The 26,468-nt window shown below is 46.2% G+C and overlaps 1 protein-coding gene across 2 annotated transcripts in view; it reads left to right on the forward strand.

Moving 5' to 3' along the window:
- Nucleotides 1-26,468, forward strand: part of SLCO3A1 (solute carrier organic anion transporter family member 3A1) — a 273,335-nt gene that overhangs the window by 38,928 nt on the left and 207,939 nt on the right. For both annotated transcript variants that reach the window (XM_053581751.1, XM_053581752.1), the window contains exon 2: nucleotides 17,852-18,317. In XM_053581751.1, the coding sequence (XP_053437726.1) occupies nucleotides 17,852-18,317 (466 nt within the window). The remainder of the gene's footprint in view (nucleotides 1-17,851; nucleotides 18,318-26,468) is intronic.

The following is a 26,468-nucleotide window of genomic DNA, read 5'->3' on the forward strand; positions in this document are numbered from 1 at the left end:
CATGTGGCGTTTTCCATTTTTATTATGTTCTTTGCTTCTAATAAATGCAAATCGTTTCTCCAGAACCCACACAGGGTTTTTTTTTTTTTTTTTGCTTGTTTGTTTTTAACCAGGCAACATAGGGGACAATGAACTAGACCCAGCCTTACGTAAAAACCGATATCCTCCCTTGTCTTTGAGGAGGAAGCTATTCATTGAAACCACTCAAGCTGTTTGTAGTTGTACTCTCTTAAAGAACCCCGATTCCTCTAATTCCCAATGTTTGTTTTTCCTATTTGTTTCTCTTTCATTTCTGAAATTACAGCTAACTCTGGAGATAAATGGTTAAAAGGAAAAAAAACAGGCATGGTTTAAGGGAACCCTTCACAAAGTATGTTCAGTTCATAATATGGTCAGAGAATGAAGGCAGGGACTTTCCTGTGTTTATGGAAATGCTGCCAGCGTTAAGCATGTGCTCTCTCTACCCAGTACTGTAGAAACCAGCACATACTTCTTGCTTGAGAGCTCAGAGTGATGGCCCCTATCACAAAGCTTAAAAAATTTTTCTTTATTTGCATCCAAATAAAAGTCAGATCCATGGTGCAGTCAGGATTGCTTCTCAGGGGGAACTTGAGGCAGAAGTGGCACTTGGAGGTGCTTTTTCTGGAGAGAGACGCTACCCAATGTGAATAAAGGTGAGGCTTATGTAAGGTGCTTATCATCAGGACGTGCTGTGTCTTGTAAGAAAGCACTTGGCATTGGATTTAGAACATACCTCTGTGATACCAGCCATTCTGCTGAGAGGTGTCATGGGCTTTTAGGAGCCAGAGAGTCCTGAGTTGAAATCCTGGCTCTGCCTCCTTCTAGCTGTGTGATCTTAGGAAAGATATGCAACTTTTCTGATTTTTAGTTTCTTTTGGAAAGTGGAGATAACAATGCCTTCTTGGCAGCTGGACAGTTCTGAGAATTCACAATAATGTGAGATGTGAGGTAAGTTTCTATCATACTATTTGCCATTGGCTCTACAAATTACTGCTTTTAAAACAAAAACATTAAGAAGTTGGATATTCCAACTCATGCCTTACCCTGGTTTTTAAGTCTTTGGATCAAAGGAAAAAAAAAAACCCCTTTTCCTGATTTCTGACTGTTTCCTTGATCTTGGCTCTTTTGACCATCTGAGAACACTGCTGCATATGCTGGGACTATCACCTTGCTAAAGTCAGCCTTCCTGGATGCTGGAGGCTGAGTGGATTGATTTGTTCTCATGTGCTAGGCTGAGTCTACTCTGCAAGCCCAGGCGCTAGTGGCTGTGTAGACAGGATGTTGCCTTTATTTTCTGACCTGTCATGGGAGGCATCCTGCAATGGGTGACATGTCAGTGTGAGGTCACATATGGGAGAGGAAAGGGACCTGTGGCTGAAGGGCACAGCTTGGTGAAGTTGAACATGAGAGGGAGACTTGGCTCTAGATAAGCAGCATTTTTTAATTAGAAATTTCACAAGCTACAGAAAGCAGGTGCTCATGGTTTGTTTCTGGTGTTCTTGGCTTGCATAAAGGTGTCCCTGGCTTGCATAAAGGATCCCTTTTGACACATCTTATTTATAATCGTGCAGTCAGAGGGAGCTAGTGTGACCCAATTAACATGATGGGACTCCAGCATTCCCTGGGAAACATCCATCACATACCAAGCTCCCCGCTCTCAAGAGCACAGCCATAATCCCAGTGCAAACAGCAACATATTCTCAGCCCATTGGTCCCAAGTTAGGCAACAGCCGCTTTCTTACTGAGCTCAAGAATGTCTTGTTCTATATATCCAGCCAGAAAGACAATGCCTCCATTGTAGAAGCTGGAGCTCACAGTCCTTCCAGAGAGTGAACTTTCTCTTACATTTGCGAATGTTTCTAATACCATCTTAGGTTTGCTTGTCTATGCAACTTCCCCTACCAATGTGTCTCTCCCGGTTTTCAGCTTTCGTTAGACACAAACATCTCATTTTTGTAACTGTCCTCCTTGTCGGGCCTGGCTCCGTTATTCGCTGGCTTCCAGAGCCACTGGAGTCTCTTCTGGAGGTCTGACAAGGCCCATTCAGTTCCTCCTTTCTAATGGATCTGGAAAAATTCAATTAAAGGAGTTGAACATTTAGATGCACAGGGTATTAGCACTATGTCTAGCCGGTGGTAGACGACTTCTCTTAACCATGAAATCCCAAGAGCATGCATTCTCAATGGAAGGGTTGTCACCCCTGGTGGGGGGAAAATTACTTATTGTGGATGTAGAGAGAGATAAAACAACTACTCTTTTTTCTTTTCTTTTTTTATTGTTGGGGATTCATTGAGGGTACAATAAGCCAGGTTACACTGATTGAATTTGTTAGGTAAAGTCCCTCTTGCAATCGTGTCTTGCACCCAACTACTCTTTTTATACTCAAAGCATAGGCAGGTGTACAGAGGTTGCCCAAAATGCATACACATTTTAAGAATGGAAAAAACTATATTAAAATTCTCAGACTCACGTCATGTTTGACTTCTGCAATTACAGGTGCTCAAACGTGAGTCATGTCCATCTTCTGTTATGAGTATGTACTGAGCATTGCCATCTGAATAGTTTTTTCCTTTATTAAAATTTGTTTATCTTTTTTGGCGCTCTCTGTATGTATGGATATACATTTTGACTGCGGCCTGCGTGCCGCTCACACACCATATTGCAGGCGGTCCAGGTCTGCAAACTTGCGTTTCCAATCCAAGCAGTTATTAGCATAATTGCCACCATTTCAGAAATCCTTTACATCAAGTACGTCCAGGGGTGGACAGAGCATTTTGGCCAGGATGTTGAGTTTTAGGTACTTTTGCAAAGAGTAGGGCCACTGCGGAGGTGTGGGAGAACCAGGGATTTATGGTGTGTCTTCACCTACCCAGGCTGCTTCTCACCAGTATTGAGCCATCATGCATGTGAGAAATTGGCGCTTCAGTAGACAGTGGACACAGCTGGGGTGAGCAGAGTGTACGCTGAATTCAATCCCCATTTACCGCTTGACGGGAAGTCCGTGCAGGGAGGTGTAGGTCCTGCACAGCTGTGTGAACGACTCTGTTTTAGCCACATGTGTCCAGCTGTGTGCTCAGGAGCAGGGCCGCAGATGTGATAAGGCAACTGTTATTCTCAGGGAGCTCTCGACCTTTGTGAGGGACAGAAATGTGTCATAGTAGTGACCACAGCTCAGAGGTCTGTACCAGGTACTCTGCTTGCGCAGGAGAAGATGAAGGCAGGAGGGACTCCTGAGGTGGGGGGAGGAGGTATTTCAGCTGCTTACTGCTGGGTAAGTAGAGGTTTCCAAGCTGGGTGGGAGTGGGGTGGGCAGGATTTTGGGCCATTTGAAAGCTGGGGGCTAAGCAAGATCCAGGTCGCTGTAGGAAAGTGCAAGAGGGAGCTCAGATGTGCAGAATGAACCAGGTCATGTAGCAAATCTCTCCCTACAAGACATACCACTTGGAAGGGGAGGTGTGATGAACAACTGGCTTGAACAGTCAGGGTCTGGATGGGAGGGTTGGGTGGGGAGGGGAGTGAGGAAGAGGGGAGGAGGAGGAGAAGCATCAGAACCAGAAGCCCAGCTGGATGCAGGATCCCTGGGGGCTTGTGAGGTTTCTGGGGCCTGGGACTGTGAAGTATTGGTGTTCACAGAGAAAGATTAGAAAAGAGCAGGGCATGCTGTGTAGGGGCTGGAGAGCAGACCTCTGAGCAGGGACCTGGGAGCCTGGGTGCTGAGGCCATCTGGAGGAGCGGGCTGGTCATCATGGTCTGCAGGGGTCTGGAGGACAGGTGCAGTGTGGTTGGAGAAAGAGATTGGGTGTTGTAAGCATGCAGAAGACAGGAAGATGTGAGGCTCCCCAAGGGAGAATAGGACCATGACTTAAGAACAGTCAGATGCGCCCTTGGAGAATTCTGGCCATGGAGAATAAGAGAAGAGCTGGCAGCGTGCAGACAGGGAGAGATAGGAGCAGAACTGAGGCAGCTATGTTGTGCCTGTCACAAGGAAGAGTGACCAGCTGTGTCACAGATCACAGAGAACACAGGTATGATAAGGGCAGGAAAATAACACAAAGAAGTAGACGTCACTGGAAACGCAACGGAAGTGAAACCTGCTTGTACCCGGCCGACTGAGCCGAGCACACAGGGAGGGGTGCCCAGCTAATGGGGACTGTCTCAACAGAAGGAAAAGAGGATGGCAGTCACAAGAAAGGTGACTGGTGATTTTAAGTTGCTGTTTTTACATGAATGAGAATTGGGTGTTCGTGTGTGGATAGGTGGGGAGAGAGCCACTGCGGAGGGTGAGAGTGAAGAGGAAGAAGTGGGGCGTGGTAGTGGAGGTGGGTCTTCCAGAGACAGGGAGGGTGGGTGAGTGGGTCGGGTTGGGGGGAGGGACCCGTGGTGAGCAGGAGGAAGGGACCCGTGGTGAGCAGATAAGGTGCCCCCAGCAGGTGCCTTTCCTTACCCTTTACTCGGAGAAGGGTCCCAGCTCTGGCTGTGGCAGAAGCACTGTTGTCAAGTCATGTATCAGCGTGAAGCTCCCCACTTCTGTGTCTAGTTAGAGGTATGCCTCTTGGTCCTTATTAGTAAAGCATTTTTAGCGCTTCGAACAGGTAACATGCATCCAGCAAATAGTAAAATGTGCTACTCACAAGGGAGCGAGGCCAAGGAGTGACATGTCTGGTTGTCTTCTAGCCTGGGGGACTAGAGCTGGACTGGATGTTGGGAGTGTCATTTATGGGCGTGCCACTACGTCACTCCTCTGGGCTTCAGATTCCTCCTAGTAGGCTTTGGGGAATGTCCTAAATCAAATCAACGTCCACTCCAGCAGTGATGCCTGTTGGTCCCGGGACTGGGCATTGTGGATCTCAGATGAAGCTGAGGGTGTCTTGTGCCTGAGATACACTGAAATAAAAGCGGAAGGATGCACAGTCAGATTTGAGCAGGGAACCCGTGTGGGCAGGTTGAGGAAGATGAGCTCTTAATGCACGTGGCTGTTTTCTTCACTGCTCTACACTAAGATGAGACTTTCTTCTTATTCTGAAAGCTTTTTAATGCTGCTCATAGGTGGACGTTATGTTCTTCTGACTTGTGTTTAACTTACACCTGGATGTACAAGCTTTGGTAACTAACTGTGTTACTGTCTTATGACAGTTTGTGAGGTTCATTTTTGAAAAGAGGATATAATTTGGTGGACGTTTATTATCTTGATATTTAGGATTTAGCCCTGCTTGTCTGGTGGTTTACTCTTGAGGAATATGAATGTGTGTGTGTGTGTGTGTGTGTGTGTGTGTATTATTTATTTATCAACTTTGTACCCTGCCCTGGTCAGAGATTTGTAAGTATAGAGACACTTAATGCTCAGCTCTGACATTCCACACCATTATTATAACATGGCTGCAGGTTTGGGTTTGAGATTCCTAGTACACAAAGCAAAAAGGGAAATGGCAGCTATAATTATATTGTTCAATAGCCTTTGGTTGCTAGCGCTTAATTATGAAAATGACTCACCTTAGCCTTAAACCAGTATTTCTGATAGTTTATGTAGTTGTCCCTTGTTACACATGGGGTATTGGTTCCAGGATGGTTTAGATATCTATGGATACTAAAATTTGAGGATGCTCAAGTACCTGATATAAAATGGTATAGTATTTGCATATAACTTACGAAATCCTCCCATGTACTCTCTAGATTGCTTATAATACCTAATACAATATAAATGCTATATAAATAGTTGTTATGCTGTATTGGTTTTGTAATTTGTATTATTTTTTATTGCCACATTATTTTTTCTTTTTAAAATATTTTTGATCCACAGTTAGTTGCCTTCCTGGGCAAACCTGTGGATAGGGAAGACCAGTCATATATATGTTTTCAAGGGCTACTTAGTTTTTGTAAAAAAGTTTCATGGTCAAGGGAGTCTCAGGAAATGCTACATAATATATATTTTTGACTGGATGATTCACAGAGTTACTATTTGGGAAACTCAGAAATTTTGTAAAGAAACCTGTTTAACTGGGCGGTGCCTGTGGCTCAAGGAGTAGGGCGCTGGTCCCATATGCCAGAGGTGGCGGGTTCAAACCCAGCCCCGGCCAAAAAAAAAAAACAAAAAAAACCTGTTTAACTTTGTTCAACCCAAAAATTACATATGACCTCAGAATTCTTTTCCTCCCGCTATAACTTTTAACAGTAACTAAACTTATTATTTTTATAGCAAATTTGGTTACTTGCTCAATTACTTGGGGCTGCCTCTGCTTACCTGGCAGGGCCTGTTATCCTAGAAAGACCCTTCACTGAGGCATGGGACACAGTGCTTGGTCACTTGTGGGCTGTGGGATCAGTTGGCTGGGGCTTAGCCCTGGGTCTCCTGCTCACTGGCTCTGGGGCCATCAGCCAGACAGCTGGCTTCTCTGGGCCCAGGTCTCTTCTCTGTAACATTAGGACAGTAATAATACCCACCTAATGGAATCACAGTCTAGAACAGCAGTTCTCAACCTATGGGTGGTGACCCACAGGAACTGTATTAAAGGGCCGTGGCATTAGGAAGGTTGAGAACCAGTGGTCTAGAACAAGTGTCAGGGCTGGGCACGGTTGTTCATGCCTATACTCTTGGTACTTTGGAAGGCAGAAGATAGCTTGAACTAGTTTGAGACCAAACTGAGTTTGAGATCAACCTGAGTAATACAGGGAGACCTTGTCTCTGTAAAAATTAAAAAAAACAGCCAACCATGGTGGCGCGCTCCTGTACTCCTAACTACTCAGGAGGCTAAGCCCAGGAATCGGAGGCTAAAGTGAGCTATGATTGTACCTCTGCACTCCAGCCTGGGTGACAGTGGGAGAGCCTGTCTTTAAAATAAAGAAAAAAGAAAAAAAAGGCTCCAGCACCTGTAACTCAGCAGCTAGGGCACCAGCCACATACACTGGAGCTAGCAGGTTCAAATCCAGCCTAGGCCTGCCAAACAACAATGACAACTAAAACCAAAAAATAGCCAGGCCTTGTGGCAGGTGCCTGTAGTCCCAGCTACTTGGGAGGCAGAGGGAAGAGAATCGCTTAAGCCCAAGAGTTTGAGGTTGCTGTGAGCTGTGACACCACAGCACTCTACTCAGGGTGACAGCTTGAGACTCTGTCTCAAAAAAAATACAAAAAAAGATAAGTGTGTCATTATATATAAAGCAATCAATGCTATACTTAGCATAAGTAATTAACAAATGTTCAATATGATTATAATTAACGCTACCCCCATGCTGGAGCTGGCTTTGATGACACTTTAGTCCTTAATTGCTCAATTGCTGGGTACTAACTAACTGTGCTATTTCTTTAGTTACTGCGTGTTTTTCTTTATTCTGATAGAGAGAATTTTTATTCACCTTTCACGATAATTGTCTGTCTTCATCATTGTTGTCTCCATTATACTGTGAGCTGGTTGAGGGCAGAGATCTAGTCTATCAAACTTTACCTCTCTAGCCCCTGGTGTGGCACTGGGATTCAGTAAGGGATTGTCAGTGCATTTGACAAGGAAGCTGGGGCCCCAGGCATGGAAAGAAGCTGGATTCAGTGAAAGCAGTTCTGCCTGGGGAGTATGTTGTGTGTGCATAACTTGTTACTGCCTTAGACTAAGACCTCTTTCTTAGGACTGTTCCTCTATACGTTTTTGTTGACTGCTGTGGAAATCATTTAACCCCTGGGCGGTGCCTGTGGCTCAAGGAGTAGGGCGCTGTCTCCATATACTGGGGCTGTCAGGTTCAAGCCTAGTGACCCCGGCCAAAACTACAAAAAAAAAAAAGAAAATCATTTAACTCCTATTGTTCTTGAAGTTTATCTAATCAAAGAGACCTGGCACCATGCAAACTGTGAGTTGAAAGAATGTCTCAAGTTGTGCGAAAGGTGCTAAACATGAACTATTCATAATAGCCTGATGCAAAAAATATCTGGTAACGACTTCAAGCTCTGCTACTGACTGGGAGAAAATTCTGTTAGTCGACTGTACACAGCAGAGATGGAAAGTCTTTGTTTTTCTATGATGGACAAAAGAGCTACAGAGAAAAGTCAGCAATGAGATTTATAAGTAGAAAGCCATGAAATTTAGATTTTTTTTTTAGAAGAGAATCATAAAATGTCACACATTCTCTTAGAATTAACTGATAACATAAAAATTCACTGAAGGAACAATTAAAAATGTGACTTGATTGTACTTTAGAGCCATTTAGGGAAGGCAGCAGGAGGAGGACGCATTGAGGGAAAGTCAGAAATGGAGTTGAGCTGTTGGCGGCTTTTTCTAGGCTTTGTTGTTATTAGATTGTTTCTTTCTGTTCTCCCCAGACTGTAAACTCCCACAGGGCAGGGATTGTCTTTCCATCACAGTTGCATTTCTTCCACTGCCCACAAAGCAGACACCTGCATGTGTGTGGAATTGAATTTGAAGCGGAAGTCACACAGAGCATGCGCACCAGGGATGTGGCCAGCTTTTTAATGTGCACCTGCTGTGTGTCACCTGCCCTGATGTGTAACCTCCTTAGTGCCCACAGAAGCATGTATTAATACCTCCCTTCAGCATGGGTGTCCAGACAGGCTTAGGAAGAACCACTTGACCTGGTGCTGTCAAAGCCAGATTGGAAGTTGAGGTGGCCCTGCTTCAAATGTACACTGATGTGACCAGGCTGCCCTGGTGTAACATCCATGCATACAGAGCCTTGTGATGTGCGCTCACACACAACTCCGCCTGCCCACGTATTAGAAGCACCTGGGGAGGGAGCTTTGACGATTCAGATACCCAGGCCCACCTCTCACAAATTACATCAGAGTCGGGGAGGAGGGGCCGTGTAGGGGCAGGGGCCCAGGCACTGGTGTTTTTCTTTTTTTTTTTTCAAAACATTTGGGCTTTATATATCAGATAATATAGACAAGTTTGACAATTTAAATTCACAACCTTGCCACCGTTAACTAATGTTAGGAGCACTGTACACACAACTCCATAAGGTTTCATAATCTTGGTCTATCAGTGTCTCATAGCTGTGTTCATGTCAACATATGGCCGTGTCCTGCTGAGTGATGTTCATTGTTGTTGCAAGACAACAGCCCTAATGGTCCTTCCAGAAAAGGAGCTCCAAAAGTGCTTTACGGGTGAACTAGGCATTGGCATCAGTGCATAGCTTCCCATGGGCAGCACTTCGAAGGTGACCCTAGTGATATTCAGCAATGAGGGGGCTGGGCACCCAAAGCTCAAAGTTGGGGGTCCATAGTTCAATGGTGAGAGCGCCAGCCCCTTGCACTGTGGGTGGTAGGTTTGAACCCAGCCTGGGCCTACTAAACCAAAAAAAAAAAAAAAAAAAATATCAATGAGGGGTTTAGCACTTTTTGTAGGATGATTTCACTAACCTAATTATCTGACCTCATATATCAGAAATAGAAAAATTTTGCCCTCATAAATTGCTACCTTAAGAGGAAAAATATTCATAAAATAACTTGAACTCATGGACAAAGTGAGTCTTTAGGGATTCATATCATGACAACAAAATAAACAATCAAACAAAAGATATTTCAGGACCCAATTTGTGGATTACCTGGCTTATTGTACTCTCAATGAATCCCCAACAATAAAAAAAAAAAGAAAAATATACATTAGCAAAAGCATGCAGTGCACAAAATTGATTTGGGCTTAGGTAATCCACAAATTGGGCACTGGTGTTTTTCGAAAGCTTCCCAGGTGATTGAGGCCAGAGTGAGCAGTGGACACATCTGTGGGAGAGCTCCTGAGGGCAGCCCTGCCCTTCTGCTGCTGCCAGAGAAACTTGGCTTCTTAGTCGGTGAGTGCTTGATAACCTGGCCCCTGACTGGCACTTTTTGAAGGTGGGAGAGGGCTCCTGTGTATTTCCTGTCTTAAGGCATTTAGGACCATGTGAGCTCAAGTTCTTTCTTCTGGGTTGAGCCCTCAGTTACGATGGGCCTGAGTGTGACTCAGGGACCTTAAGGGGTGCACCTCCCCAAAATGCAACTCATCTTTCCCACTTAAGAGCAGAGTTTCTCTATGAACTGGAAATGAGGAGTTACTTTCTATTTGACTACAAACCCCAAAACAAACTCTTCCAGTTGAGCTGAGGTTCTCCCCTGAACAGCATCAGCAGCCTCACCTGGGAGCTTTGTAGAAATGCGATCCTCAGACTTGCTGAATCAGAAACTCTGAGCTTGGAGCCCAGCAGTCTGGTACCTGCCAGGGGGACTTTGCTGCCAGTAAAGGTTGGGAAGTGTATATGTCATTAATCTGGCTTCTGGATTAACGTGTAGGGTCAGAGAAAGTTGTTTGTGTTTTCTCACCCATGGGAAGGCGCATGTGTTCCTAGATAGCCTAACTGTACAGTGATGCCATGCTCACGTAACTGCTGTTTGGCACCATGCTTGGGTATAGAGGTGTACAGGCCCTTCACCTTGTGTGGATTGCGATGGCAGAACATAGATTGTGGATGATCCATGTTATTCAGCTCCCTGGCCTCCCGGAGCTGCATAGGGTGAACCTCCCATGTAACTGAGCTCCCCTGCTGCCAGGAGCTTGATAAGGGCTGACCTGCCATACTTGTGAGCTGAATTAAAGCAAGTTGCACCTGCCCTCCAGGCCTGAGTTTCTCTCTAGTCTGTCCGAATCAGAACACTGGCATTAAACATGTGTGCCTGGATGCCTGGATGGTCAGTGATTCTCCTCCCCTGCTGGGCATCAGAGGCAGTGGAGACTTTATAACACCTTGGACCCCAGGTCTTGTCCCAGTGTGGGAATCTATATCTTTAACAAGTGTTCTAGGAGATTCTGAAATGCACATCAATTTTTTTTAAGTATGGAAGTAGAGACCTGATAAATGTTGCATTCTTGTCATAATAACTTCATATCCACTGGCCCAGGGTAGGGGCCCCTCCTCTTTACTTTTCCTCCTAGAGTTGCTGCTCCTTTTGTCTCTAATTATCAAGACATTTTCTATCAGCCCTGTTACCCATTAAGTAAAGACAGTCATTCCCTTTAACATGCACCTTCCTCATTGCTGGATTGTTCACTGCCACATAAAAGCCACAAGTGGGCTTTATGGCCTCATGCATACTTAATTAGTCCATTTTCTCAAAATTGTGTTTTGAGTGAAAACATTATCCCGTGATCTAATTGATCCACAAAGCATCATTTCAGAATCTTTATGTGACTTAACTGTTGACCCAGACATAGTGTCGCTGTGGGCTGAGAGAGGCCACCAGTCAGGGGTGGGAAGGCCCTGCTACTTCTTACCCCCCCACCCCACCGTGGCTGCTCTACAGAGAGCAGGTGTGAGCTGGGACAAGAGCTGCAGGCGTGGGCGTTATCTGTCTCCAGAAGAAACAATAAGTTTTCGTTTTTGCCCACAGCGGTCTCTGTCCCCACCACCCTCATCTGTCATAACTGTGCACGCCTGCATGATGTTTTGTGACAGGGCACACCTGCTGAAATGAAGCAGTTGTCATGTTTCAGATTTGCTGTCTAGTGTATATGTCATTAAGCCTCATGGCAGAAATGAGACGTGGCTTCTGTTCCAAACCTTCCTCTTACTCTGTCACTCCCCACCCCCGTGAAGGATGCCAAGATGTAGACTCACCAGACTGCTCTAGGTGACTCTATAGGGGACTCTGCAGGCTCACCAGACTGCTCGAGGTAACTCTGTAGGGGACTCTGCAGGCTCACCAGACTGCTCGAGGTAACTCTGTAGGGGACTCTGCTAAAACATGTCCTCCTTCACTTCTGCATGCAGCCTGTTTGGGGCATCACGTAGAGGCCTCAGGGAAGCTCCCCAAGGCTGCCTTCCTTTTGTTCCCACGCTATGTCACCTGTTATAAATCCCCATTCATTCTATTGCATTTGTTTGTATTATGAGGGAAAGAAGTGAATAAGTGAATTTGTTCTTACTTGCCCAAATCTTGGAGAGAGAACTTCGTTGGGAGTATTTGAAGGCCATTTGAATGAAGCCAGGCCTGGTTAAACTTCCTTCCTGGACAATCATGAATACTTGGCATTTAAAAAATAATAATCTAATCACATAATTAGGGCTGAATGAGTTGTGAACTGGCCTTGACTTGGTTACAAAACACAAAGGGAACGGGAGTCAGGCAGGATTGGAATGCTGGTGATAGAGGGTAAGTACAGATGTTGTAACAGGGCTCTGGAGAGAGGCCAATAATGTGACATTTTGTTCACTATATGCTGCTCACCCCCATTAGTATCACCTGGGGGGCTCTAAAGCCATCCTGTGCCCAGGCCACTCCCCAGAACCACTGAGTCAGAAACCCCAGGTTGGGACCAGGTGCCTCTAATCTGCAGATAGGACTGAGAACCACATGGTCAAGGGAGTCTGTTTAAATATGTGGGTTGCAAAATGAGGCTAAGAGGAATCACCTGCGTACGTTATTTTTACAATAAGGGGCTATCAGGCAGAGGAATACATGTGTGTGTGTGCGCGCGCGCATAAATACACATGTACAGGCGCTGCACAGAGGTTGTGGATACACAGGCGTTTATAACAGGGTCCACATTTATACATTGAGAGGAAGGTTTGATCCATGTGACTCTCTTTTCTGCCCTTTCTTTAGCAGACACACTCAGTCCAGTCTACCAGAAATAGAATTCTGCCCTAAAATGTTTTCCACATCTTTTCTTCTTCATGTCCATTGCCATTGTATTGACTGGGGTTGTTTATTCTCCTCTGGATAATATCCCAACTGTTTTCTCTCCTGGCATTTATTTATTTATTTTTCCCCATCCGTTCACCACACCTGGTGTGACTCATGCTTTGAAAACATTTTATGTTCCCTGGCGCCCACAGAAACATGATGATGATGATAACGGTTATAGCTAACCCTTAGCTAGCATTCACGCATGCGTTGCTTACTGCTGGGTCCAGCTCTGATTTACAGATGTTTTATGGGGAAGCGATAGCATAGAGTAACTTGGCCATGGTCACCCAGAATCAGGATGGACCCAGGTGGTCTGGCCCCAGAGCCTCTGCTCACCTGCCCCTCCTCAGGTGTTCCTGCCATGTAGAGGAAGGCTACTCTGTGCTAGTAGACATTTCTTATGTTATTTCGCATCTTTGCATCCAGCTTGCCAGGTAGATATTATGATCCCTATTTCTCAGAATCAAGGTTGGGAGAGGTTAAATAACTTGACTGAGACCATAAAGCTGATTCATGAAATAATAGCAGAGATTCAAGCCAGGTTTTCTGCACTCTTCAATCTGTATTCCTCTTACCTCACTACTCAGGATTGTCAATATGCACCATGGTGTGGTATTTGTGACTCTTTATAATCTGTCCTTACCCAGCCTTTTCAACTGTTTTCTATTCCATGGTTATGTCATGTCACCCAACTTTTGCTCATGCTGTTCCCTTTGCCTGAAATGCTTTTCCCTGCCCAGAGCAGGGAGAGCTTTCAGATCGCCTATGACAGGGACTCCTGTCTTGCTCATATACCCTGTGTGAAACTTGCATACAGCAGGAGAAGGAACCATCTCATCTTTTCATCTCAAGAAGCCCCATAATAATCAGCTCGACACCTGTAGCTCAAGCGGCTAAGGCGCCAGCCACATACACCTGAGCTGGTGGGTTTGAATCCAGCTGGGGCCTGTCAAACAACAATGACAGCTGCAACCAAAAAATAGCCTGGCGTTGTGGCTGGCACCTGTAGTCCCAGCTACTTGGGCAAGAGAATCGCTTGAGCCCAGGAGCTGGAGGTTGCTGTGAGCTGTGATGTTACAACACTCTACCTGGGGCGACAGCTTGAGGCTCTGTCTCTACAAAAAAAAAAAAGAAGCCCTATAATAATGCATCTCTTCCTGGCCCTCCTAGTGGGGTATTTGCATCACAAATAGAACCTCCTGTTGCTTTGTGTTTTACCTGGGTACCTGCTTTCCCTGGAAGTGGTATCTTTAGGCCAGGTGGTCTCTCTTCCTCATTTTTCTATCTTTCATATCTAGGCAAACAGCAGATGCTGGTAAATATTTGTCAAACAAATATAGGGCAGACCAAAATACAAAAAGTGGGCGGGGAAGATGGGTCAATTAGGTTTCTGGCCTTAAGGGCACAAGGTGCCAGATTGTTCTGAGTAACTATGATTAAGCCCACAGGTGTCTATTATTTTAAGTAATCATCATCAGTGCTTGATTTGGAGCCATTGTTCTAGCCACTGTATAAGGCCCTGAGGTTTGTTGCTTGGGTGGGAAGCTGCTTTTCCTCGCCCTGTCGAACTGGGTTGAAGGTGGATGGCCCCATGCTTACTCGCTGGCACAGGCTGCATAAAGTGCATGCCACAGCTACTTTTGGCTCCTTGATTCTTCTCTGGTCTCTCTGAATCTGGTGTGAACCTTTTCAGCCTCAACTGCTGGCACTCATTGCAGGATTCGTCACAGACTGGTATGGAGCCTTCTGCACCCACAGAGGGGGATTGAGGGGTGGCTTGCCATGAGTATGAAGTACTTAGTGGCGCGCCTATCTTCCACCTGGGTGCCGCTCCAGTAGTGGCCAACGTGGATAGGCCACACTGCAGGTTGAGGGGGCTCCACACACCCTGGGAGAGGCCTTTGAGAAGAAAAGTGCCTGTATGGCTGTGGGGAGGGGCTGGGTTTTTTTTTTTTTTGTTTGTTTTGTTTTTAAAGAGAGCCTCACTTTGTCAGTCTCTGTAGAGTGCTTTTAAATCACAGCTCACAGCAACCTCCAGCTCTTGGGCTTAGGCGATTCTCTTGCCTCAGCCTCCCAAGTAGCTGGGACTATAAGCGCTGGCTATTTTTTGTTGCAGTTTGCCCGAGACTGGGTGTTTTTTTACACTTCTGCACATGGAGAGTGAGGCAGTAGCTCTGGAGGGAACACATGTCTGGGAACCCAGCACGAACCAGAGGCAACGTGACAGTAACTCAGGGCCCTGGAGGAGGAGCAGCAGTGTGGTTCCCACAGCGGGGCCCTGAGGGGAATGTAACAGCAACATATGAGGGAAGAATTAGAAGGCTGTGGAGGGGCTGGCTGAGCGGGCCTTCAAGGAGAAACTGCGCTCCTTCGCCCAGGCAGAGTCCGAGCAGTGACTCCGCCTCCTCAAGGCAGAGACCAGGGAGGCCCTGCTGGCTGTGGTCCTGGAGATCTCTCTGGCACTCCTGGCAATGGAGACTGTCATTGCCACAGTCGCTGTGACTGTACCGTGTCCCCTATTGCAGGTTGGGTGTGGAACTGGGCCACTAAGCCATGCCTTGGCACAGCAAGATGCTCACTCTGCTGACTGGGGCAGAGGCGGCTTTACAGGGGTGTGGTGCCTTCACTCTTAGTCCCTTACAGGCTGGGCAGCAAGTATTGGGTCTTGTGACCTGCACAGATGCTGGGACGCAGAACACCCAAACCATTGAAAGCCAGCGCCCTTAAGGGGCGCATGCACTTTGCCTGAGGTTGCTTGAGTCAGGGTCCATTTGGGTGGTGGACAGCTAGAGGCTTCCATCCGCTAGAAACTGTTAGGTGTGACACAGGAATTGGACAAAGCTATTGGGCTGAGTTGTGAGGGGTATGGCTAGTGGTTGGTAATGAGCCACCACTGCTAGTGATTTGTACAGACAGATCGGCTGTCTTTGGGGAAGTGACGCTGGGTAGCAGCGGGCACCTAAAACACTGGTTATGCATAGGTTGTTGTGGGGCCAGGCCATGTGGGAGATGGAACATAGAAACAGATGATGGTGTATCATGTCAGAAATACTCCTTTGACCCATCCAGGTAATGATGAAGCTGACACTCTAGTCAAAGTCTGGTGGCGAGAGACTGCCCCTTTGGGAGACATTGTGCAGTGGTCACATCGCCATCTCCTGAGTGCCAGACGGAAGTACCAGACAGACATACAGTGGGCCGTGAGTCTTGTCTGCTTGCGCCATCATGGCTGTCACCGTGTGTACTGTATATGGAAGCAGCGCTCCACCCTGCACAGGGACCCTTACCAAGACAACGTCCCATAGATTGTGAGGCAAGAAACGCTAGGGGGAGGGAGTGTGGGGAAGACGAGTCAACTAGGCTTTCTAGCCCAAAGGCTACGAGGTGCCAAATTTTGAGTAACCACGATCAGCCCACAAGTGCCCGTGCCCGTTATCGTAATCTTCATTAGTGCTTGATTTGGAGCCACTTTGCGGCCGAGTCTTTCTGCCTGGGGAAAGCTGCTTACACCAGCTCGCCTCCCCCTTACACTGAATGAAGGGCATGTCACAGCTGACTTCAGCTCTTCGGTTTTTTCTCTAGTCTGTCCAAATCCAGTGGGAACCTTTTCCGCTTCAACGGCTGACACAGTGGGGAAAATTAAAAATATTCAGTGAGCCCTGCTAAGGGCCGTTCCTGTTCCTGGTGCTTGGAACAAGCAGGGCTATAGGCACCTGAGGACCTCTAGGGAAATGTACATGTTTGGAAATTTCCAGAAAGAGCTAATGATTATCCTGCTTGGCTGATCTTTTATTTCAAATTGAGGGTACACATTTTTAGATTACATTGTTCTCACTTCCAAGGTAATGTTCCAATTGTAAAAGAACCCCTCACCGGGGGGTGTGGTATCCACCATCAGGTGAGATTCCTGCCTCATGCCCTCCTTGCTCCTGGCAGTCGGCCTCCCCCCTTACCATCTGCTCCTGCCCCCATACTAGACCATATCTGTGTTTTATTCATGTGAGCATGTAATTGTTTATATGTTGGTTCATGTTAGTATTGAGTACATCAGATACTTTTCCATTTGGGGGTATTTTAAGAAGGGGTTTCAATTTCATCTAGGTAAACATAAAAGAAAGTCTCCAGTTTTTTATGGCTGAGTGGTATTCCACTGTATACATATAGCAGAATTTGTTGAGCCATTCATGGGTTGATGGGTGTTTGGGTTGCTTTCATGACTTGGCAATTAAGAATTGGGCTGCAATAAACATTCTGATGCAAATGTCTTAGTGGTAAAATGATTTTTGTTCTGTGTAGATACCTCATAATGGAATTGCAGGATCAAATGGAAGGTCAAGTTTTAGGTCTTTGAGGATTCCCCATGCTTCTCTCCTTAAAGATTGTATTAGCCAGCATCTGCAGTTTTGGGACTTTGTGATGTGGGCTAATCTTACAGGAGTTAGGTGATATCTCAGAGTGGTTTTGATTTGCATTTCTCTGATTAGAGACAGTGAGCATTTTTTGTTTGGCCATTCATCTGTGTTTGGAGAAGTCTCTATTCAAGTCTTTTTGCCTCCAGGGTGAATCTAACTTGTCCATTTTGCTACTTAGTTTTTTGTTGAGGCTGGCAATCAAAATCCAGCCAGAGAACAGCTCCTATGTCCTCCCAACGAGGACTTAGCGCACACTCTCCTAAACATACTCCATATAAACTGGACTTTAGGACTGTTACAGGATTTCACTGGCCCTCTGTGGTGCTAGCAATCTGGGGTGGGAGAAACAGTCCTTTTGGGGGAGAGGGTAGAACCTTTCGGGCTGGAAACAGGTGCCAAGAAAAACGTCTTTGCTACTAGGAAAATGAATTTTCTTTCTTTTTTTTTTTTTTTTTTTTTTTTTCCGGCAGTGTTGTCTGGGGCCGGGCTTGAACCCACCACCCCGGGTATATGGGGCTGGTGCCCTACTCCTTGAGCCACAGGTGCTGCCCAGAAAATGAATTCTTTAACCATTGAATTAGCCTTATGATACCGAGTAAACTTCCCCCTCATTCTTGTTTGTCAATTTGTACAGCTGCTTTTACACAGGGCGGCGCTCATGCCAGGTGGGAGGGCCCGGGAAGGGCAGGGTGCCCAGTGCCGGGGCAGGAGGCCCCTGGGGATCCCTTTGTCCTTAACCTTTGCTCTTGCCCGCCCCCTGCAGGTGAGCGTCCTGACCACGCTGGAGCGCAGATTCAACCTGCAGAGCGCAGATGTGGGCGTGATCGCCAGCAGCTTCGAGATCGGGAACCTGGCGCTCATTCTCTTCGTGAGCTACTTCGGGGCGCGGGGGCACCGGCCGCGCCTCATCGGCTGCGGCGGCATCGTCATGGCGCTGGGCGCGCTGCTCTCGGCACTGCCCGAGTTCCTGACGCACCAGTACAAGTACGAGGCGGGCGAGATCCGCTGGGGCGCCGAGGGCCGCGACTTCTGTGCTGCGAACGGCTCCGGCGGCGATGAGGGGCCCGACCCTGACCTCATCTGCCGCAACCGGACGGCCACCAACATGATGTACTTGCTGCTCATTGGGGCCCAGGTGCTCCTGGGCATTGGTGCTACCCCCGTGCAGCCCCTGGGGGTCTCCTACATCGATGACCACGTGCGGAGGAAGGATTCCTCGCTCTACATAGGTAGGGGCTGCCCAGGCCTGGGTGTGTGAGCCACACGTGTGTTGACCCTGGATTTTGACCGTGCCAGAGCACTGGTTCTCAGACTTCGCACATCTTGGTTTGTGAAACCTGGGTTGAATCCTTAGAAATTCTGGGGTGGTTGGTCTGAGATGCAGCTGGGTATGGGGAATTTTTTTGTTTGTTTCCCAAATGGTTCTTATGGACAGATGAATCTCAACTGAGTTCAAGCACTTTCTAAACCTTGGATGGGAAGACTTGGTCAGGATTTGATCTGCTCTGTATTTGTGGGTGGGTAGACTTCAGGCGGTCTGAATTAGCCACCAGGGGGATCTACAGGGGTGTACACATCAGAGACCTCAGCTTTTAATAGTGAAATGATCTTATATCATCGGCCTACTGCAGCTCCAAAGGAGGGACAATTTCATTGTCAGCGTTTGATGCAAGTCCAAGTTGGTGACATCTGATAACTTTTTAAATAACATTATGCATGGGAATGGGATATTTAGAAATGAGTTATTTATGTCTTTAAAAATTACTTTGCGCTGTTGTAGTTTGCTGTTCTATACGGGGAGGATGGAAGCCCCTTGCAGGTCTTGGGTTAAACACTTTTGTTGCCCTTAAAGCTTAAGTGGCAAGTTGCTCATGCAACAAACGGCATCCTCAGGTGCTTCTTGTGGGCACTGTTGGAGGCTTATTGTAGAGTGAGGGCTGGCTTGCACTGCTTCTCCACGGTTGGAAGGATAATTTTGTGTCCCTCAAGCTGTTGCAGTGTTCTGACACACCCCAATTGCTGAGTGCTAAGATTTAGGAAAATCACCTCTACCTTGGAAAGCTGTGTACCTCCCCCAAAGCAGTCCTGATGGTATAAAGTTAACTGTATTGTAGAGTGGTTTAAGTTAAAACAGGAGGTTTTATGTCAGTGCTGCCCAAGCTTTGAGATAGGATGGTTTGGAACCGGTACATGATGGAATGGTGATTCCCTCCCCTCATGCCTTTCTGTCTCAGCTGAGGAATACCTTTATGGAACAGTCATGTTGCAGACAGATGTTCCAGCTCTCTCACAAAGCAGCTCAGATGGTAGATGGTTAAGGTTTCCACTGTTGTCTAAGAGTAGGTATGGGGGTGGAAAGGGGACTAAGCAACTTCTTTATTACTTTTTGTTGCCTTTAAAGCTTGCATGACAGCCACTCCATGTGAGTGTTTTGCAGACAAGAATGTAGCTGCAGTGTGTAACCAACAATGTCTCTTGAGATCCAGCTAGCTAATTGGTCTCCGACTTGACTGATGTCACTCCAGGACCCTCGGAGAGTTGTTTTCTGGTAGCAATAACAGGAAATAGATAAAGCAGAACTCAGGGAATAAAATGGGCAGTGAAAAGCTGAGTTCTTGTCTCTGATGGAATGAAGTAGAAAATTTTCTTTCCACAATCCCCATGAAGACATCCCAGTGCCAAATTTCCCCTGCTTGGTTGGGGAGGGGGGGGGGTGGTGCTTCCTGCAGCAGTCTCTGAACTCTCTTCTGGAAGTATTCCCTGGTGAGTTATGCTGACACTCCTAGCTTCTGGATGGGCTTATTTTGTATGTACAAGGCTTTAGGATGAGGTGGCATCTTGATCTTGGGGAATGGGGGTGTCGAAGATAGAGGCATGGAAAGGCTTGACATTCAAGGCAGAGGGCCTTCTTGAATTGAGTCCTATTCTGTAGGATTTGCATTGAGTCTTCCTTGGGTAGAAACAACTGTTCAGCCAGATTTTTTTTTTTTTTTTTTTCCTGTTGAGACACAGTTCTACCCTGTGCCCTGAGCAGAGGGCAATGGCATCGTAGCTCACTGTAGCCTCAGACTCTGGCTTTGGGCATCCTGCTGCCTCAGCCTTCTAAGCCGCTGGGATTACAGACACTCGCTGCGGCACCCAGCTGGGTTTTTCCATTTTTTTCATGAGTCGGGGTCTCACTCTCTGTCAGACAAGCCTCGAACTCCTGAGCTCAAGCAATCCTCCCGCCTCAGTATCGTAGCCAATGAGGTTCAGCCAGATTTCTGTTTTCTCACTCTATTCCTTCCTCTGATAGTTGTCAGAGAATTGGAGAGTGTCCATTTTGCATGGTGCATGGACATCTTGGTGCCTCTGGTACCTAGGACCAAATTCCACAACTTGATAGCATATGGCTATGAAGGTGGCCATTCTGAGTCTCTCTGATTTCATTGCTCTGTTTGGGAGCAGCAGAGAATAAGCCTTCTGCACAGATTGGCCCCAGTAGGTGGCCTTTTATTTTGTGCACGGTTTGAATTCTCCAGGAACAATTTAAGACCATAGCATATGCAGAGCATAACTGGTTCGTTCATTTATTATACAGGCTACAAAAAAGTATCTGTGATCATAAGAATATTTCAGCACTTATGCCCTATAGTAGGATAGGGCATACTTTGCTTTGCTTTGCTTCAGGAACTATTTGGAAGAGCCCACTGAATAGGTGCGATATGAATTTATGGCCTCTTTAGCTCCCTCCAGAAAGCAGGAAAGTCTCAAAGGACTAATGCTAGGACCATAAGTGTAAATGTGCACCCATTGGGGTAGAATAGCAATGTACCCCTGGTACTAGCTCCTGCAAAGCTGATCTGGACCAGCCCACCTGATCATATGCCTAAATGGTGACATTGGTTTGGAGATTGAAAGGATTATAAATATTACACAGGTAAAAGCCTGGCTTGTTTTCTGTGGATGTCAGGAAGGAAGGGAGTGATGAACATGCGTTGTTCAGGCTATAGGTCATTGGTGATGAACTTGTGGCCGTGACATCTGTGGCCCTGTTGTAGATCTGTAGCCAGGGGAAAAGCGAAGCATTCCATCTTGAATCAAGCTGATATTGATATTTTCAACTGAAATGACTTACTTGCTTTGGCCTCTTGTCCCTGAGCTGCTGCCAAACTCTTAGATGGGCCTTTCATAAGGGGCTCCTCGGGCTGGCACCATTCTGTGGCCAATCCTTTCTTGTGTCTGTGTGTCTGCGGGCGGGAGCCAAGGGAGCTTATTTCCAGGGGGCGCACTGGATGAATAGGGACTCTGCTGGCAGCCTTTTCACTGCACCAGCCTGTGGCGCCCAGCCTCACAGTGCAGCCAGATGATGACCCGTGGGTGGCACGTGGCCCTCTTTATTCCTAGAGGACTGCACAGGCAGAGTGGCAGGGGAAATCCTTTGGCTGCTACTGGGGTCCAAGATTTGTTCTTTGGGAGTCAAGCCATGCCTCTAGCACCATGATGTGACCTTCTATTAGCCTGGTTTTCTTAGCTGTCCTTCTCCAAGTTCAAAACACCGTTGTATTTGCTTAATCTGAAAGTGTAAGTAGGATGATGTAATGGACTCATTGTGTCCTTTTATTAGGTTGCTATGTCAGTTGGTAGTTGCCTTCCCCCCCCCCCCCAAGGAAGAAAAAGGTGAAACGAGAGCGGCAAAGGTTGTTTAACTATTCCTGCTTGAAACATGTTCACTGTTTATAATTTTGCAAATAATATAAAAAAGGATAATTGGAGAATAGTTTTTATGATGAATACATTTCTGATCTACATTGGTATGCTTTTCTACAAAAGTTTATGATTTGTAATTTCATTTCTCGGTATTTTATGAGGATATTTTTCCCACCAAATAGTCTTCTGTGACCTTACTGCTTTATACATAACGTTCCCTTGTGAGTATATACCATAATATTTAATGCTTTCTGTTGTTGGATGTGGGTTTAAAAAAATCTTGCTGTCAAAAGTGGAGCAGATAGGTAAACTGACTGAGAGGTTTAGTAACTTTATTCAGCTGGATGGGGCTGGGCTCTGGGGCTGGAGTGATGCTTATTCCAGATCTGTCTGGGGTCTGCTCCCAAGACTGGGATGGAACGTTGAGGATGCCGGATGGCGTAGGTGTCAGGTATAAGTTAGGACATTCCACAAAATAGCCTGGAGGCTTCAGGGAATAAAAATGGCAGGAATCAGGAAGGTGGCAAGACAGCAGTGTGCTTCAAATCCAAAGAGTTCCTACTAGAAGGAGAATGGGCATCATCCAGGGTAGAGCGTAGGGTAGGGTGGAGACACCTGGTGGTCCTAACTAGCAGTTCAGACCTGGGTTCTGGACTGAACTGGGTGTAGAGTAGAGCTTAGACTTCCAGGGCAGGGGCAGCTGTTTCATTCCATTTTCTGGTAACCTCTCCCCAGCAATGTGAATGCCATACCTCCACGTGGCCATTCATTCCGTTTTTGAAGTAGCCATTAGGAAGTTTTGCTTATGTTGTAAGGAGGCCTATTTCAAGTACAACTTCCTATACCCTAGTTGTGCCCTCTGAGCTCACCATGAAAAATTCCTCTTCTGTATTTGGACATGGACTGTCCACAAACAGTTGAGCACTAACCTTTCATGGGTTGGGAAGGGGCAGCTAATGCTTGTCTGTTCAATACTAAGACCTTGTTCCTTCCTTGATGGGGGAGGGTTCCTGCCACCCTTCTGCTACCCTGTTTCCCCGAAAATAAGACAGTGTCTTATTTTAAGGTGTGCTCCCAAAGATGCGCTAGGTCTTATTTTCAGGGGACATCTTATCTTTCCTGTAAGTAGGTCTTATTTTCGGAGGATGTCTTATTTTCGGGGAAACGGGGTATTCTTAAAGAGGGATGCCAAAGGTTGGGAGCTCATTACCAAGGGGTCACATCCGTATGAATGGGGGATATGGGAACCATATTAGTTTGCTAGGGCTACTGATCAGTTCTAGAGGCTGACAGTTTAAGGTGCCAGTGGGGTTGGTTTTCCCTGAGGCTTCTCCTGGGTTGCAGATGGCCCCCTCTTGCTGCCTATTCATGTCTTTCTACATGAATGCCCCTGGTGTGTCTGTGGGTGTCCAAATATCCTCTCCTTACAAAGACAGCAGTCAGATTGGGTTAGGGCCCACCCACTGGAGCTCATTTAATCCTAATTAGGTAATTTAAAGGGTCTGTCACTAATACAGTTAAGTATCTTGGTACTAGTGGTTAGGGCTTCAGCATATGAATTTGAGGGAGGGATACAGTTGAGCCCAGAACCAACTCCTGCCTCTTTAGCCTGAACTTTTTATAAGGAGCTACATTGTCATTTTTTTCCTCCCAAAGTACCTGAGGGTCAATTTGAGGATGTTGGTTTCTTGTTTAAGTTGTTGCAAAATATAGGATGTCCCCTGTACCTTCATCCAGCTTCCCCCAGTAGTAGGGTCATGCCTGACTATTGTGTAACAGCAAGACCAGGAAATTAATGTTGGTACAATCTGTGGAGTTTATTCGGATTTCACCAGTTTTATAGGCATTTAATTTGCATGTCTGTGTGTAGATAGGTCTGTGCCGTTTCAGCCCAGGTGGATGACTTAAACATTGGGAGCAAGGTGAAACCAGATAATTTTGAGTTATGATTATGCTAGGGGGATACACACATGGCCAGCACCAACACAGGCACCTGCAGCCCTAATACACAAGATACAGAATAGAAAGGAGACTGGAAGATTCCCCTGAGAGTGGCTGTTTAGCAGAGACCTGGAACTGGCTAAAGGAAAGAGGTTTTTGTGAGAAGGACTTCCCTTCAGGGGCCTGCTACGCTCCACCCCCAGGGAGTGGGGTACCCTTGCAGTATACCCAAATACACAGAACAATTGCTCCAAGCCAGGCGGCAACTGGATCAGACACAAATGTGTCATGTTTTGTTTATTGGTTATATTGAAACCCAGCACAGCCCTCTGTGTTCCAGTTAATGATGCAAAGAAAATTATTCTCAGATTTCGTCTGCCAAGCGTTTGTTTAGTACGAAGGTCATATGAATACCAGCCAGCAACTAAAAAGAACTGAATTCTTTCTGGAGCCCTGGGAGCAAAGAGTTATTGCACCTCTGCGTTTTTATTTTAACTTGAGATTGGGTAAAGTGTTTTAACTCTCCAAAGAGGGTGGTCCGGCTATAGATAAAATACATTGTGGGGGGGTGTTCATCTGAAAAAATAATTAAAAAGCCATTGCTCACGGGAGCAAGCATACCTCGTTATGTTCTTGAAACTTCATTGATAGTTTCCTTCATTATTTTCGTTCTAAAATGACACCGTAAAATTGGTCAATTTATTTTGGTCGTGTTCCTTTCCCTCTCCCCTGCTGCTGGTGGGCTCAGGTTATTTTCAGTGTGTTTTTAGTGACATGCTAGGAAATGTGCCTGTGTCTCTTATCTGGTATTTCCATATTGTCTGGGCAGGTAGAAGTTTCTCATTTGCAGCCACTTGTAATTCATGTGCTGTGGTTCATAGAATCACTGCCGTGGTTGCTGCCTGGGCGACCTTGGACAAGACTCAGTGTGGGCTCTGAGGTGCAAGGGTCTGAAAATTTAAGTTCTGGCCCTTCCTTGGACCTGCCTCCCCGGTTTCAGTTGACTTTCCTGTTGCCCTGAGCCGGTTGTCTCATCAGTAAAATGAGGCTGAAGTCAACTTGCCAGGCTTTCACTAAACCCCTGGTAACGAGTACATGGTAAGGATCAATAAATGCTGCCCTGTTCATCTTTATTGTCGTGGCATCTCCATTTCCAAATGTAGAAACTGAGGCAAGGTTAAGTGATTGAGTTATCTAAACGGGGGGCAGATCTTTTGGACCAGAGTTTTGGAGCCTGATTTTTGGCCTGGGATGTAATCTATCTTTCAGAGCTGAGAAGAACAACCTCTTCAGTCTCAAATTAAACATACAGGGCTTCTCTTTTCCTGTAGACCCCTCCTATGGCGCATCTCAAAGGGCTAGCACTGCCCCAGGCAGCAGAGAAGCCAGGTTGTGTTAATTTGGAGACTCCCCAGAGGATGGCCATTGCCCCAGTCTGATGTATTGATTTTTGTCCCCCCCCCCCCATTCTGTTGCTTCTTAAGTGGGGAGCTTATTTGTTTAATTTTTCTAAAAGAGTGTGTTCTTTTAGTAAAATTGGGAAAAACAAAAATACAATAAGAAAACAAATACTTAGTAACTTTCTATAGGTACCCAGATTATAGTCAATATTTAGGTCTATTTCATTGCAGCCTCTTTAGGGGGGGCACATATTTTTACTTAGTTAAAACCATACTGTAAATCTGCTTTTTAAAAATCAATTGCAATATTATGAACTTTTCTATATCATGAATAGCCTATATCATTTTAGGTAATTGTGTGCTATTTTGTCAATCTAGAAATGTTGGAATTTGCTTTTTGGGCACTTAGGTGATGAACATCTTTGTGCCTTTAGCCTCTTCCACACTTGCTGAAAACGATTCTGAGGGACTGGTCCTTGCCTTGCCCTCCACCATTTTTTGCCTTGTGTGAATGCAAAGTTAGTCTTTCCAGATCTTCTGATTGTTGAGAGAGTGGAATTTCCCTCTCATGGAGATTGCCCCCAAACTCTGGGTCAGTGTCAGGTAGGCCAGCTCGAACACATTAGTACTTGCTACTTGGCGCTCTTTGGTAGACCGTCCATTTCAGACTGCATTTGCCTTTTGACTAGCAAATAAAGCAAATATGAAAGGAGGAAAGGATCTCTTGCATGCTCTGAATGCCACAGCCAGAGTAAACAGTGTTTCTCTACTGTGGTTCTGGAGGATAAGAGTGTTGTGTTTAGGGGAAGGGGATGGCAGCTCTTGCACAAACACAGGCCACTGGACTGGAATGAGGGGACACCTGCTGGGTGGGCCCCTCAGGTGCTGTGTGGCTGACACTTTGCTCCCTGCTTTATAAGAATGGGAATCTCAGCATGGAAAAGTAACACAAACATTTTCCCAAGCTAAACGTGGCCAGAGGAAGAAAAACGTTGATTGTAATTCCCTGAAGGGAGCATTGGGCTGCAGAGACCAACACCATTTGCAGCTGGTTGGGGCCTATGGATATTTACACTGTGTGAGAGCATCTTCACAAAGAAACTTTATATCATACATAGCACCTAGAAAAACACCTGTGGTTCAAGGAGTAGGGCGCCGCCCCTGTATGCCCTGTATACCGCAGGTGGCAGGTTTGAACCCGGCCCCTGGCCAAAAACTGCAAAAAAAAAAAAAAAAAAAAAAAACAACTGGTGTAGATTCACGTGAGAGGAATTTTCCTTCCAGAAGAACATCAAAGATCCCAGCTTAGTACTTGTTTTTCACTGCCTTCTTACTGCACCTGACTAGTGA

This window comes from Nycticebus coucang, chromosome 2, assembly GCF_027406575.1.
Source record: "Nycticebus coucang isolate mNycCou1 chromosome 2, mNycCou1.pri, whole genome shotgun sequence".
Classification (NCBI taxonomy): Eukaryota; Metazoa; Chordata; class Mammalia; order Primates; family Lorisidae; genus Nycticebus; species Nycticebus coucang.